At 39.1% G+C, this 16,487-nt stretch overlaps 1 protein-coding gene and 1 long non-coding RNA gene across 8 annotated transcripts in view; one reads left to right on the top strand and one right to left on the bottom strand.

The window, feature by feature from the left end:
- Positions 1-11,246, top strand: part of LOC104310426 (histone-arginine methyltransferase CARM1) — a 79,899-nt gene extending 68,653 nt beyond the window's left edge. For 3 of the 7 annotated variants that reach the window (XM_069776067.1, XM_069776072.1, XM_069776073.1), the window contains exons 9-12: positions 1,106-1,191; positions 2,571-2,660; positions 2,890-3,027; positions 3,431-4,611. In XM_069776067.1, the coding sequence (XP_069632168.1) occupies positions 1,106-1,191; positions 2,571-2,660; positions 2,890-3,027; positions 3,431-3,644 (528 nt within the window). In that variant the 3' untranslated portion in view covers positions 3,645-4,611. Of the gene's footprint in view, positions 1-1,105; positions 1,192-2,570; positions 2,661-2,889; positions 3,028-3,430; positions 4,612-4,644; positions 4,739-8,329 lie in introns of those variants that run through there. The other 4 variants (XM_069776069.1, XM_069776071.1, XM_069776070.1 and 1 more) reach the window with 4 other exon arrangements.
- Positions 10,288-16,457, bottom strand: LOC138683773 (uncharacterized). The gene is made up of 2 exons (XR_011323211.1): positions 16,327-16,457; positions 10,288-11,799 (listed from the first exon to the last, which is right to left on the bottom strand). It is a non-coding gene; the product is annotated as an uncharacterized lncRNA (long non-coding RNA).
- Between the last annotated feature and the right edge of the window lie 30 nt (positions 16,458-16,487).

The following is a 16,487-nucleotide window of genomic DNA, read 5'->3' as shown; positions in this document are numbered from 1 at the left end:
GCCACATTAAATTGTTTTTTTTTTTTTCTTTTTAAAAATCACATATCTCCTTGGCTTCCCCTTACTCTGTAGATAGATTTTAGTTCTCAGAAGGGGGGGATGATAGAAGCCTTTACATGAAGAGTTTGCTTTACTTACGAAAGAGCTTGTGAACAGTGATAGATTAGGATTAGTACATGTGATTAAAGAAAGAAAAATGAAGGGAAAAGTTTTCATTTGATGACTGACTACCTCTAACTTTTTTCTAGAGGGAGATCTGTATTAAATTTGCTTCCTATACTTAGTAATTTAATTTTCAAGTATTTCCATACTGTCTTAGTTCAGCTTCCCCAACTGTGCAGTGCAGAAAAGGACACCAAAACACGTGTAGTTTAAAAAACAAAGAAACAAAAAAAACAAAAAAAACCCAAACCAACCCACCGTTTTGGGTTGGTTTTTTTGTTTTGTTTTTTTTTAACAAGTGATCAATTTCTAGACAAATTTTATTGTTTCTAGGTTGAATAGTCTTAAGAGGAGCGGCTGAGGGAACTGGGGCTGTTTAGTTTAGAGAAGAGGAGGCTGAGGGGAGACCTTATTGCTCTCTACAACCACCTGAAAGGGGGTTGTGGTGAGGTGGGTGTTGGTCTCTTCTGTCAAGTGGCTGGAGATAGGATGAGAGGAAATGGCCTCAAGTTGAGGCAAGGGAGATTTAGGTTAGATATTAGGAAAAATTATTTTTCTGAGAGGGTTGTCAAACATTGCAATGGGCTGCCCAGGGAAGTAGTTGAGTCACCATCCCTGGAGATATTCAAAAAGCGAGTGGACAGGGTACTTCAGGGCATGGTTAATGGTTGGACTCGATCTTGAAGGTCTTTTCCAACCTAAATGATTTTATGAATCTATGAATAAAACAGTCTTTGAGAAATATGTAATCTGTCAAATATATTTAATCCTGATAATACTGCAAAATCTAACAGTGTTCTAAGGGATGCTATAAAAAAAATGAAACATTTAAAATAAGTTTATTTTTTGTCTTTTTTTCCAGTTTTTTTTAACAGAAAAGAAGTTTGTATGCTGACAAGACAGAATGATAACACTTGCAACTCTCTCTTTTTGACCCCCATAGGATACTTTTGATGTGAGAATTCTGATGGCCCAGACAGTGAAGTACACCATTAACTTCATGGAAGCCACTGAGGAAGATTTGCATAGGTCAGCAGACACCAGCAACCTAGTCTTAATCTTTCTTTTTTGTAACTGGCTGTTGATCATTAGTGCTCAGAGGTGTGGAGGAGGGAAGGTGGCATGCCAGAATGATTAGTACACTACTCGTAATGGACCAGAGCATTCATCTGCGTGACGATTTGTCTAGTATTATCAGAGAAGCCTGTTTGTGAGCCTGTGAAACATCAGAGATCAGCTCACAAAATCTTCTTACTGAAAGGGATAAAATAGGCTCTGGAGGAGGGTGTTTACCTCTTAGCATTATATGTTGGGACACATTTAAATCTAGTTACAAGGCAATTTTTAGTTTTCTGCATAGACATCTAAAAGACCTTGTCAAATGGTGTCATCACAAGCTGCCTTGCTGAACTCTTGTGTATCTTTTTTTTTTTAAACATTTTCCAGTCTAACAGGAGTCAGCTGTACCTCTTTACTTCCCTCCAGAGCTCCTTCAAATCTTTAGTTGGAAAGTCTTATATATAAACCAGCTTGCATCCCCTGTGTCCCTAAATGACAGCAGAGAAGCCTCCTTCTCCGTACATACGTGAAATAAAATGTACCAATATGGGAGAATTTGAGGGAGTACTTCAAGTCCTTGCAAGACACTGTTGTAAGGGGAAAATATCATAGGCTGTCTCTGAAACTCTGAATCCTTGTTGTTTCAACATGACTCACAACTAATTGTATAAATGACATGGTCTAGTGAGAGAGAAGAATTGCTCTAAGAGGGAGGAAACAGCTGGAGAATTGCTTTCCAGTTTCAGCTGGCTAGTGCTGACTTCCTTCAGTGGTTCTTGGAACTAACATGTTCATACTTTAATGCTAGTTTTATGATATGTTTCTGCAAGAGTGGGTGAGATTTGGGTTCAACTACATAGCCAGTAATAGTTCTTTTGGAAGGGAAAATATTCCAGCTCCTGCTCAAGCAGCTCAGTTTTTCCTTCTGGTTCCAGTAGTAGTTCTGTTTGTCAAATTTGTAGTAGAACATTTTCCTATTCAAAATAGTATTTAACCTAAATCCAAGTCCTTCACTGGGAATGGGAAATTTTTCATTGGAAAGACTGAAGCCCTGTATTTATAACTGTCTGCAGTGTTGCCACAAATGATGCAGTAACACTTGTGTAGTGGCATATTTGATTCTACTATCAAATAAGGCACACAAAAAACTAACACCTAAATCAGTGCCATTGGTTAATTCTCTTGACACAGTGAAAAAGAGCATATCCTTTTAAATATATGGAAAATTGAGACACAAAATGATGAATAAGAGTGGAAATACATAAATTAATACAACGTAGGTTTCTGGTGGAATTTTTAGTACTTCTTGGAAATTACTTTGGTAGCATATTGGGGTTTTTCTCCTGCAGAGTGGAAATCCCTTTTGTTTTCCAAATGATGCAGTCTGGACTAATCCATGGCCTGGCCTTCTGGTTTGATGTGGCATTTGTAGGATCGCTGTAAGTACTTTTTTCTTCTTCCTATGAAATACTAACTACAGAACAAAAAATTGCATCTTTCATACAAAACATGCCAGAATTAGACCTTTAACTGGTGCTGACCTTGTTTGTAATGTAATTCCTTCATATTAAAGAAATGATGCCTTCTAGAGTTAACAAGAAGTGTGATAACCTTGTGAAAGGAGAAGACAGGAAACAAAGTCTAGATGGTTTTTCTCATTTGTTTTAGGGTAACTGTTTGGTTATCCACTGCACCGACAGAACCTCTCACTCACTGGTATCAAGTACGCTGCCTTCTTCAGACGCCTCTCTTTGCTAAAGAGGGGGAAACTCTCTCAGGGAAAGTCCTATTTGTTGCCAATAAACGGTAAGTATAAATGCTTCCCAAGCAGATTTTGTAGTGTGGCTGTTCTTGTTAGAGGTACCCAAAAGACACCAGTTCATTTTTGGGTATGCTTGTACCCACATTTGTTATTTCTGGTACCATTACCAATTTGTGTGGTATCACTGATACAGTTACGTAGGCACTGTTGACTGTGTGAGACTCTGGTCACCAAACGGTCTCTATATTCCACTCCCGTTACTTGTGATGTTCCTTCTTGCATACCTTCTCCTTAACCACCTGTCACATCCTGCCTTCCCTCACAGTGCTACTTGCAGCTTTTATCAGCTTTCCACTCCTCTCTCTCACACACAGCAATTTTCTCAGGTCATGTCCAATTGTTTTCCACACCTTTTGGTAATGTAACCTCTGGCCATGTCTTTGTCAGCAGCCTGGTTGGTTGTCTGAAGCCCCAACATCACTTGTCTATCAGCAAGTTCTGTGCAGAAACAAGAAGTGGGGTTGATCCCAAATCCATTACATTTTTAATTCTGAAAAAAATTCCTTATGGATGTGCTCCCCTGTTTAAGAACAGTGCTTTTCATGTGTTGTTTGTCCTTCCACTGAGACTAATGAAGATGGCTGCTTTTGGAAGGGTGTAATTTTTTTTTTTTTGGGGGGTGGGGAGGGGTGGGGGTGGAATGTGCTGACCAGTCAGGTGATTCCAGTGACATCAAAGCTGTCAGTAGTACTTCCAGGGCTCTTTAATCACATCAGCAACAAATACTGGATTTGGGACTTCTCAAATTTCCAGACCTTCTGCTTATGGAATTCCTCAACGAGAAAATAAATAATACAGATCTTGATATGTATCTTTCAAATGTAAAATGTATTCATATTTTAATATGTAAAAGAAACACTGTATGCCACAAAGTGATCACATAGCCACTGCTGTAAATATGCCACTACATAATGCAATCTGCAATGGAGCATGGCTCAGAGATGCCTGAGCTAGCAACCTTGCCAGACTGAGAATAAGAAGCACTTTAACCGTGTGTTAGCACGGAGCTAGGAAGTCCTGCCACAAAGCTAATCTGCTTTTGGGATCAACATAGCACCTCTGTCTAACTCTGCAGTTGCTGTTCCATGCAGGAGGACCAGCTCTGGTCAGCTTCAGCATTTTGGTATGCTCTCAGTTGGTCCTCTTTACTTTTCTGTGTAAACTCAGTTTCTTGCAAAAAGTCCTGTGAAGAATATCCTTTCTGTTGAAATCCAGGATTATGACAAGAGTGAACCTAATGCTATGTGGCCAGTTAGATATTTTTGATCATGAAATAATACTCTGATTGTATTTGCTAATGTAAGGGGTGGGGGAGGAGGATATCTTTCACTATTGAATACTATCAGTGCAAAATTGTATTTTCAGATGCAAACTCTTAAAATCACTTAAGCATCTTGTACATTTTACTTCTTTACAGATGATTAAACAATCATGCCCTTGCACTGATACCACTCCAAATAAATTCCCTTTGCTTGTTACACCAAGTGGTTATTATTCAGACAGTAACTACACTGGTATTTTTTCACACAAGATGTTATAGTTGTTTCAGTTCCATTACCTCTTTTTTTTTTTTTCCCCCCATACTTCTCTTTCCGATGCAGACAAAGTTATGATATTCAGATTGTGGCTATGGTGGACCAGACAGGATTTAAATCTGGTAACATTATTGATTTAAAGAATCCATTTTTTAGGTAAGAAATGCTTTTGACTAAAATACACCATTGTAGAGTGGTAGCATCTTGTATGACAGGCAGCAAAGCACACCCACTTTGGAAGATAAAGTCTCTGGTCTCTTACACTTTATTTTATTTCTACAGGTATGAGTTCATTATTGTTTTGTATTAGCAGTAGTTACTTATATAAGCCAGTGTTCTATTTAGGCTGTGTGACAAAGAGCAAAAGAAAAAGCTTTATTTACGATCTTTAATGATTTAGTGCTGCCAAAATAGTAGACATTTACTTACTTGAACTAATGTATACTTAAAATCTCCTGCTGTTTCCTGTTGTATGATGTACCTTATTGTGACTGGAGGAAACAGCAATATGCCAAGACGCACTCTAAGTATGTAAATCGATATTACTATTTGACATGAAGGACCTGTCCTTTCTGTATTAAACATGAGGGGAGGAAAAAAAATCTACCTGCTGTAACTCCTTCCAACTGAGCAGGGACCTTCATTAGATGTTGCTACAGCACTGTATTTTGGGAAAGGCTGTCAATTACAGATCAAAACTAGCAGGAGGAAGGAGCCATCAATTCTTCCAAAAGAAAAAAAAAAATTTTGTGAAAAACAGGCTGGCTGTGTTCTGTTCTCATTCTTATGCTGTATTTGGCATAAAAATAGGCAAATACACCTGTTGGAATTGATTTTTTCCAGAGGTACACATGGAAAATGCTTCCCTTATTATATTTACTGTTTCCTATTTTTCTGACTCAGACCTATATGACAATTCCAAAGTAATCATATATAACAAAATATCTATTGTGTTTGATGAAATTAATTAATGTTCCTCTGTACATCAAATGTGCAGCACATCAGTCCTTTTGGCTTTAGAGTTGGCCCTTTTGATTAAATTTGGAAAAATGCCTTTGTAATCAAGTCTTCATGGAAGACTTGCAATAACTAAAAATAAAATAATGCACTGGAAAAGACTAATTTCCTCAGATTTGACCTGTGACATGGACAGTATCTAGCTTGCTTATGTTTTTGGTTTGGCTAATACCAGTTTCCACTCTAAAAGCTTTTTGTGAGGATGATTATGAGTAAGTTTACTGGTCTTCTAAAAATCTCTGTACTTACTCTCAGCACCCATTGTGTAAGTGTGAGTGACTTTTCAAGGATGATACAACTCTACTCATTTAGAGGCAAATGAAGCTTTTGTTAAGAGTTTCTGACTTATATAAAGTGTAGAAATCACTTTCAGAATGCTATTACTCATTTGCAAGAAAGCAGGGGGGGAAATGGTCGTGTGTCATATATAGAATCATAGAATCATTTAGGTTGGAAAAGACCTTCAAGATCATCAAGTCCAGCCATCAACCATGCCCACTAAACCATAAGTAACCCCGTCCACTCGCTTTTTGAATATCTCCAGGGATGGTGACTCAACCACTTCCCTGGGCAGCCTATTCCAATGTCTGACAACCCTCTCGGTAAAACAATTTTTCCTAATATCCAACCTAAATCTCCCTTGCCACAACTGGAGGCCATTTCCTCTCGTCCTATCCCCAGCCACGTGACAGAAGAGACCAACACCCACCTCACTGCAGCCCCCCTTCAGGCAGTTGTAGAGAGCGATAAGGTCTCCTCCCCTCAGCCTCCTTTTGCCCAGGCTAAACAGCCCCAGCTCCCTCAGCCGCTCCTCATAAGACTTGTGCTCCAGGCCCCTCACCAGCTTGGTTGCCCTTCTCTGGACACACTCCAACACTTCAGTGTCTTTCCTGTAGTGGGGGGCCCAAAACTGAACACAGGACTCGAGGTGCGGCCTCACCAGTGCCCAGTACAGGGGGACAATCATCTCCCTGCTCCTGCTGGCCACACTATTTCTGATACAGGCCAGGATGCTGTTGGCCTTCTTGGCCACCTGGGCACACTGCTGGCTCGTATTCAGCCGGCTGTCGACCAACACCCCCAGGTCTTTCTCTGCCGGGCAGCTTTCCAGCCACTCTTCCCCAAGCCTGTAGCGCTGCATGGGGTTGCTGTGACCCAAGTGCAGGATCCGGCACTTGGCCTTGTTGTTCCTCATACAATTGGCCTTGGCCCATTGATCCAGCCTGTTCAGATCCCTCTGTAGAGCCTCCCTACCCTCCAGCAGATCAACCCTCCCTCCCAACTTGGTGTTGTCTGTGAACTTGCTGAGGGTGCACTCGATCCCCTCATCCAGATCATTGGTAAAGATATTAAACAGAACCGGTCCCAGTACTGAGCCCTGGGGAACACCACTTGTGACCTGCTGCCAACTGGATTTCACCCCATTCACCACAACCCTCTGGGCTCGTCCATCCAGCCAGTTTTTCACCCAGCCAAGAGTACACTTGTCTAAGCCATGAGCCACCAGCCTCTCAAGCAGTATGCCATGAGAGACAGCGTCAAAGGCCTTGCTGAAGTCCAGGTAGACAACATCCACAGCCTTCCCCTCATCCACTAGGTAGGTCACCTGGTCATAGAAGGAGATCAGGTTGGTCAAGCAGGACCAACCTTTCATGAACCCATGCTGGCTGGGCCTGATCCCCTGCTTGTCCTTCTTTATATAGAAGTACTTTGAGTTATATGAAGCTGTGTTCTAGTTTGAAAATTGAATGTAAAAATGTCACTATGTGATTTCATGGTTGCTAGCCAATTAACCATATTGCGTTCAATAATTTAGACTGCTGTTCTCTTATACATTAATTCTTAGAGCACTTGGTTATAAAATCCTGCCACAACACACTAACCTTATTTAACAGGCCTCTCCCCTGTGAGGCTGCATTATTTTTTGTATTGATCCTTCTCCATTTTGCCCCCACCCTCACATTGCAATTACCAGAACTCTGAAACAAAGGCAAAGAAGACTTTCCAAAAGAAAAATGCTTATTTATAAACATGAGGTAACTTTCAAAGCATTCATAAGGTTTTTAAAAATTAAAATATAATCCAGGTTTTAAACTAGGCCATGCAAATTACTGTGCATGGTGGGACATTACGCCAACACATCCAGCCTACATGCCAGTGTCCCTGATGCAAATACTTATCCTTGTACCATGTGGATGGGTAGTAGAGAAGGGGCAATTCTGGACATTTTTTTCTTATTTAAAACAACTCCATACTAATTCTATAGCATAAGGTAAAAATAAAAGACTGGACTGGGAGGCCTTTCACTTCTGTGAAGGCAATGGCCTCAGCTGCTATAAACGAGAGCAAAAGAAAGCCTCTGCCTTTGTAAAATAAGCTATAGTGGATTTGGTAGTATTTTACGATTGCCTGCAGAGCTGCAAATCTAGATGAAAAGACTTCAAGTTAAATTTGAAATCACACTGCATTTAATAAATCCAGTAACAGCATAGGGGACTGATTTCGTAGCTTTATTCCAGTGAGACTTGTCTGACATACATTAGCTGAGCATTGTGGTTATACCACTTTCAATTTAATAAAAGTCCTTATTAAATATCAAAAAGTTGTCAATAGTTTTTGCTCTGGAGTAATGTAACGGCTATATTTGAATTTATTAAATTTGCTTAGTTCAGCTAGTGCTGTAAACTATTAAAGAATTCTGTATTTTAACTTTTATTATTTCATCCATTTTTAGGTTTGTCTAGAATATATTGTAATATGGCATCTGGAAACAGAAGTGAGGTTCTCACCAAGCTGCATAACCAGTGAGACTGAAATCAGTTCTTAGTAGGACTACTGGTGATTATGTAAACTCAGTTTGTAACTGTACATATCTGTAATTGTATGTGAGTCACATAAGAAGGGAATGTTGTGGTTCCATCTCTTTTTTTTCCCCCTTTTTTACTAATTTAAATTTAGTCTGTGCTCACATTTAGACTTGAACTGCACCAGACTCCATTTTATTCCAGAAAGTTCATTTGGCATAGAACAACTATTTCTCTGTTTATTTCTGTTTTACAGTAAACACATTGGTTCACTGGGGAACCGATGTTTGTTTTTTGTTTGTTTGTTTTTGTTAACATTCTTACCAATATTCTTCGTTATTGAACACAACCTACCTCATGCTTCTATGTGTAACACATTAAAAGAACTTTGAGCAGTATGTAGCATCTGTGCTTTAAACATTCTTCAGCCTGATTTCCAGATATTTCAATGTTTGGTATTAAACTTCTAGCTCACCAGGGCAGTGTGTTAAATACTTCAGTTTTCTCTCAATGAACTCATTAATTTGGTTCATTTTAAGACATGAACCTGAAGTAATCTTGCACATACTTTGTAAACGGTCTGAGATTTCTCTATGCCTACAGAAGTGTAACAGGACACATTTCTAAATTACTCTTAGAATAGTGTGATATAAAACTGTATGATGGATATGTGTGACACTCACTTTTTCTGTAACTCTGTGAGAAATAGTGATAGTCCAAGCTATATAAAGATGTATTTTTGGCTTGTGTACCCAGCAAATGAGGAAGACTATAGTACAGATTTTAATGAGATGTCTCTCCAGACAACATTATGCAAAAAGAGCACATAATGACTTTTATAGAATGTGTTTTGGTTGTTCAAAGTAAATGCCTTAGGATGAATTAAAGAGCTGGAGTCAAATCAGAAATTATATGTCATTTTACTACCAAAAACATAACTGCAGTGATACCTCTAGCAAGATAAAATCAGCCTTTCCCCTTCCACACATGGTTGGAAGGCTGGTTTGAATGAAAAGCTCCACAAAAACTGACCTGTCTCTCAGGAAGTTAACAAGCCGCATTTGATCAACTGACCAGCTAAGGATCCCTGCTGGGAGTAATTAAAAAACAGCTGTAGTTCCAGAGGTTTTTCTCCGAAATCAACAGCCATTTGCAGCTGCTTAAAGATAGTTTATGAGATTACGGAAAGTAGTCCCTAAGATTGTGAAACTTGTAAAGGTAACATGAACTTAATGGCTGAGCCCATGAAACCACTGAAGTTAGCATCAGAAAATGATTGCCTTGTTATTTCCAGTAGCATTTAATACAGGTGAGAGACTTCTAGTATAAAAATGTAGTTTGCACAATATAAGACTGTTTTCTTACACAAATATAAAATATATATAAAATATAGTACTTAATGTAGGTTGCTGCCTCAGAATGGTAACAAATTATCATTCTAACCTGTACAAGCAGCATAGTAAGATTTCTGATGCAATGTCTGATGGTTGGGTAGCCGTCCTTCCTAAATTTAGTCTGCACAGTGATTGGTGGTTTTATGCTTATATGAGAGAAGGAAGCAAATCCAGGAATGTCCAAACCCAAATACCAGGAAGCTGTAGTTCAGTTTTCTAGAGTTTGGCAGGTTTTCCTCAGCAATTATGAAAGGAGCATATGAAATATGAATCTGAATTCAGCTTATAGATTTGTAATGTCTCCAACTGACCTGCATGTGTGTCTGGATCTCACATTTCAGTCTCAAACCTCTTCTAAAATGTATCTGTATATCAAAGACTTCTATTTTCTATAGGGGAGAACCTTACATTGTGAATTTCAGGTGGCAATTTCAATTCTTTTTAAGGAAGAAATTAAATAAAGGGAGGAAAAACAACAGCAGCAGACAGCAGTGTTAGGTTGTGTATCTTTAATTCCAGAGCAAAAGGTGTACATATCTAATAACTGTACCTTCAATATGTATAGAAAAGATTGTTTCTTTACACACTAACAAGTACAAAGAATATTTCACAGTGCTTGCTACTTTGAAGTGATTTGGATGATCCAGGACTGGTATTTGTATTTCTCTCTACTTCAGGAATTCACTTTATTCCAGATTGTATGCTGAAACAGAAGAGAAGATAGGTATCAGATACTGTACCATTTGCAGTTTGAAATAAGGGCCTGTGACTGTCTTTGTTTCATTATCATTTAACATTTCATTCTCTCCTGCTTTGAAGTGTTAGTGATTTTGAAGTATACAGGAGCCTACCTTCAAGGACTACAATGTACTGTTTTCACCTTACAGGACTTTTTGGGTATAAACATGAGAATATATTTGTAAAGTATTTTTGAAACAACATGTCAATGAAAACATTTTATTGATACAAATGCTGGTGTTCTGTTTTGGTATTTTACAAAGGCAACATTAATAAATGCTAGAGAATGTAGGGAAACTAAAGCAGAACTGTGGGGACACTGGAGCAAACAGTGATGATGTAGTTTTACAATATAAGACTCTTTTAACAGATTTGACCACATTATGAAATACAGCATTTCTTCATTTATAAAGAGGCTATATTAATCCTGTTAAAAAATGCTATATTGTCTTGCATCCCATAGACTCAAAAAGCACAACAGGGAAGACACTGAGTATCATATTAAATAGCTATAAGTTTTCATGCTTGGTTGGATCCATGGTCATTTAGAAGGTTCATCTTCAAGAAATAACAGCAGTAAGAAATGCTTTTAACAGCTTATTTTTCAAGAATTGCATGTGGTTATTTTCTTTTACCTTCATCCCAGAGATATGCATTTAACTTTTGTAAGCAGTCACACATACACAGTGATTCACAATAAATTGCATTTTCAGTACTGATTACTTTCATTTTGAATGTCTATATCAGTTCTCCCACCTGAACTGATGATTAGAATAGTCTGTCCTTAGGAATAGTATAGGAATTCAATCTGGTTAGTATTACTATAGTGGTTGCTAAAAGAAGTAGTGATTTACTGCAAACTGTGTGCACTAGACCCACAGAATTCTTTGTGGTAGCATTCACTGTAATACTTATGACAACTATGACATCCAAAAGCAATCTTGATGCAGCTGCATCTAAGTGTAGTGAAACGCAATAGAACTGGTGTTAATTTGCTTAGCTAAGTTTCTAGGAGTTGTGCTTTTCTCTCAAGATGAAAAAAAAAAAAAAAGGCAGTTAAAGGTTGGAAAACAAGTCTCCAGACAGTATGCATTTTATTCTTCCTTAAGCCTTGGCATGTGGTCTATAGGTTTTCACTCTTCTTGATTAGATAACACACATATTTACAACTCCGCAGTGACTGAAGTTGAGAACTAAAACTGGGTGAAGATACACTGTCAAGATGCAGCTCAAGTCAGTAGCATGGGAGACAGCAGTTCAATAGGATACTGCAGGCAGAAAAACAAATTTCTTGCTAGAAGCACACAAGAGGGTATCAAATACCTAACATTAACTGTTCAGGTTCCTCTCACCAGGTTGGACCCACGCTGATTTTAGATTTTAGCGATATTCAGATGCACGTATTTACAGAAGAAAAAGAAACCAATGTAAAGTGAAGAAAACCAAAGATAAAGGAGTGGCAAGTATAAAAATGTCTTTCTCAAAGCTGCTGCCCCTCCCTAGCTTGGCCAGTTGTCAGGTGTATCATCTTGCAACACTGAACTGAGACTTCAGCCTGTTTTACAGGAGACTTTAGATGTCCCCTAGCTAACTGGTCAGTCAGAAGTCAGATAGCCGGTGGATTGTGATTCAAAACTACTGTGAACAAAGCATTGCTCAATAGCACTGTAACTTATGATAATAAACCTTATGTTTAATGGCCTCTGAGCAACAGCCAGTGTTCAGTTTTCACTTCAAATCACTGCCCTTTCATTTGAATTTGGTCTACAATGAACATTTTTTAGTATCCAAGAAGAAATCCCAAGCAATCTTTAATCTAACACTTCTTCACTGAATAAGTGAATAAGTAACACTTATTCAGTGGTGGAATGGGAAGCAGAAACTTGTTTCCAGTTTTATGGGTGGTGTTCTATGCTGAGGTGCCACAGTTAACATGACAGAGATCCTCAAATGTACATTAATTCATATAAGCAGTAATAAAAGAGGACGGTACAACACAATATGAAACACACTTGAGTTCAGGAAATAGCACAGAACTGAACATGGTACTTTCTTTAAAGTAAATCACTACCACCCCAAATCCCAACAGAACAAGTTTTCTTTTGTTAATATATGAGATAATTGGTACATGCATACTGAGAGCAGGAACACGGATCCAGTTTTGCTAGAATTCAGGTGGAATTTCCAAAGAATTTGAAGTGAATAGTGCCTTCCCAAGATCTGTTAGGAATGCAAGCCTTGGTCTGGCAAACCTGTAGATCAAAGAGCACTCATGGTCTTTATATGGAATACAATACAAGTGAAAAAGGCCAGCATTCACTCACAACGTTCCTACAATGCTGGATTTCAGAGGGTCTCAGAAATTCTCCCAGGAACACTAATACCAGGACATGGACATTAAGAATCTTGTTCTTTGCCACATTCCATCAGCCCTTAAAATAGTGAGCTGAAAAATAAGAATGAATGACTCTGCAGCTGAGTGTTTTGAGCCAGCTTTGGAAAAAGGGAAGTATAATTCACATCAGTTGTCTGCATTAAACTCTTAGCACCTGTATTTAACTAGAAACAACAGCAAGTGAGCAATATCAAGATTCACAGGAAGCCTGCCCTCTATTTTTCTGAATAGGTGGCTAAATTTCTTTCACTCTGTCACTTACACCAGGTCTCTATACTTGGGAAAATGACCAGAAGTTGAGTCCTCTCTCAGTCTTAGGAGAGGAAATGACACAACCTAACTGCAAATTAGTTTGTAGTTCTCAGTGTAACCATCCCACAGTAACATGGCGTAATTGCTACTGAGAATTCACCATTTCTTTACAATTGTATCTCATCATCTTTTCCAACTCAGCTGACTTCTCACAAACGTTGCACTGAATTCTAAGTCACTCAAAGTTAAAAATCATGATGCAAGAAGCTTGCAGGTAGCTACAGGCAAAAGCAAAATAAGAAGTAGACAGGGGGCAGCAGTGAAATACTGTGGCTCCACTGCCTCCTTGGCTATGGCGTAGTCCAGGAAATGGATGGACACTCATAAAACATGATGTGCTGTCACCACCCTTTCCAACTCCAGCATGGCAGCAGGAGTAGCTGACCTTGCCATTGCTCACCACTTAGGAGCAACCAGTTCCAGGCTGTCTTTAGATCTAGATCTTTGGAGATCCTTTTGGGCTGCAAAATTCTGTTAAGCCTACACATCAGCTGATGGTAAGGAAAAGAAAAAAAAATAATTTTTTTTTTTTTGCACTATGAAAGGGTTGGATATACTTAGTCAGAGCCAAGTATAGCCAGCGTTGCTGACTAACTTAATGACCATCTTCCCTGTAGTGCCTAGAAAGCAATATAGAGAAGAGGTCTTTGGCACACTGCAGCTGGAGCAGCAGAGACACAAATAGCTTTGGCTGTAGGTCAAAGGTCTGCATTGTGATGGCAAGAAAGATTAAAAAATGTTTTCTATTCTGTAGGAGGTGTAGAGGGAGATAACGAAAGGCTGTAAGAGTGGTGCTCTCTCCAGAGAGGATCACCAGCTGAAAGGCATGGCAATCAATCCATTTACAAGGACAGCAGAACTGTCTGCTTCTCCACAAATAATGTAAGCTATAAAAGAATAGTCTTAGACAAGGTGCATGTAGCTGTCTTCAGAAACTGAGAAAGTACCTTCAGTACCATTCACAAATGAAAATGAAATTATGCAGTTTTGCCTGACTTCTGTGGTAGTTATTCTCCTGCTGCCTTGGAACAGTCAGATTATGACTGTGGTTACACCCCATTTTTCTTACAGCTTTGCACCTTCAGATGTCTTGTCAAAGGAGGCTCACTGAAGTGACCAGAGCAATCCTGACCAAGGCAGTAGACAGCACTCCATTGTTGCAGTCTTCACTACAATTGCCTTAATACAAAGTCCAGATCTATTGGGTCACAGAGCTGAAATATTTTTTTAGATGTGAAAATGGTCAGATAAATGTGCTATTAACAAATGCATTAATAAAAAACAGCCTTTTTTTCTCTTTTTTTTTTTTCTCTTAATTTCATTGATTTCTTTACTACAGACACTACAGGACTCTTGTTCTGGCTAGGACAGATAAGCATATTGTCACACTTCTATGAATCTTTATGTAAAATATGAGACGTGCCAAATTTAAACTTCCTGTTATACTTACCACAATTCTTAATTTCTTCAAAGTCTGCTATGAAACAGTGGTATGGCATTCAGCGCTACTGAATTCGCCATAGCTCTCCTTGACCTGTAAGCCAGTGCCAGAAAAGTGCCACATCAGGGACTGGCCCTAAGTGCAAGTATGCTAGCACTGCTTCTGGTATTACTATAGCAAATTTATTCAACAGACAAATGAGAATGCATGTGGATGCACTGTGTGAAAGAAGAAAAGGTTGTAGGCACTTCATGATGATCTTACCCAGCCTTTGACTATTCAGTGAAACACGCTTCTTGCTCCTGGAATTCTTATCGCTCATTTCTGCTGTCCAAAGAGCATCATCCTTCTTTCTGTTTAAAAAACTCGTTGTCAGAACCACATTTTCAAGGGCATCCAAAAACATACTTGGGATACCAAATTGGAAACCTCATACTGAACGAGTAATGTACAATTATGTGAGTAAGACACAATTTTAGAAGAATCTGAATGTAAAACTGCATCTTGAGATGAGGTGTTCACTAGAGAGACAGACTGGTAATACTGAATTTCAACATTACATATCTTGTTCAGAAGTTACAAATTCACTTTTCTGAATTTTTATCTTTTAGTTTCTTTAATGATTTTTATCTCCTTGGAATCAAAGCAGTGTCCAGAAGAGAAATAAAAGACATAAAAAAATAGACATTGAAACATCTGTGCTGATACATGAGTCTGAACACACTTGGGAATATCCTGGAGACACGAAGAACTATCTTCTACAATTACAGCCTGTTTTAAGGTACCTGAAGATCTTTAAGGAACGCTTATGAAAGATAGATGCTTGAACCTGTAAGCTGGTTGACCTGAAATCTCTGGCTGATACTCAAAAATTTAATTGGTTTATTTTCTGGGAGACGTTTGTATTATAGCAACCAAGCTGAATATAGCAATATATTTTCTAATGTCTTACTTGGTCACAGTCTTAATCCTTGAAAAGAAACCACCAGAAACCGGGAAAATGTAATTAGTGTAGAGAACAGACGTGTCTCAAATATCTACAGAGGTTGTTCCAAACACTTGAAGCAAACCATTCAGGCTGTGGGAGCATGCAAATTTGCAATATTGACTTAAGCCAAGCTTCAAAATACACGCTCTTTCCCCCATGCCCCCTTTAAAACACAGGATTTTCACATAATTTTGACAGGCACGATGTTAACATTTCAAAGAGTAGGAAAACTAAACACCATAATCCTGCCGATGCCAGTTCTATCTTGCAAGTCACTGCCGAGTAATTCCCAGGAGACAAATAAAACAAAAATAGTACTACCACCAGCTGTACTGAAGAAAAAGCTTTACTCCACCAAGTAATTTCTCTCTAATTACTTCTTAGTTAAATATCCTATGGGTGGTATTGCAGAAGTATTTACTACGCTCTGACTTCCTGTCATAGCTACTGTAATCGCACAAGTGTAATAGTTGCCACATTTATGAATACGGATCCCCTTTCCATTCAGAAGCGATGACTCTACTGAACACCCGAATATGAAAAAAACGCTTGGCACTGACGTTTCACGCGACTCGTCACATCTGCATCGTTTTGGAGTAACAGCTCCACCTGGTGTTCTCCAGCACCATCGCTGCCGAACCCGTACCGCGGTACCTTACCTTATTTTCAAGCCGGGATCTCATTTATGCTGGGCACTGGGCAAGCTGCGCCCGAGAAGATGGCGGCAGGCCCGCCGGCCGAGCCGCAGGGCCAGCGGAGGGGCGGGCAGGAGGCAAAGACAGGAGGGTGGGGAGGGGGACGCGGCCTTTCGTTACAGCGG

This window comes from Haliaeetus albicilla, chromosome Z (genome assembly GCF_947461875.1).
Source record: "Haliaeetus albicilla chromosome Z, bHalAlb1.1, whole genome shotgun sequence".
NCBI classification, from domain to species: Eukaryota; Metazoa; Chordata; class Aves; order Accipitriformes; family Accipitridae; genus Haliaeetus; species Haliaeetus albicilla.
Note: the sequence above shows the minus strand (reverse complement) of the source record. Positions and strands in the feature narration are given on the sequence as shown.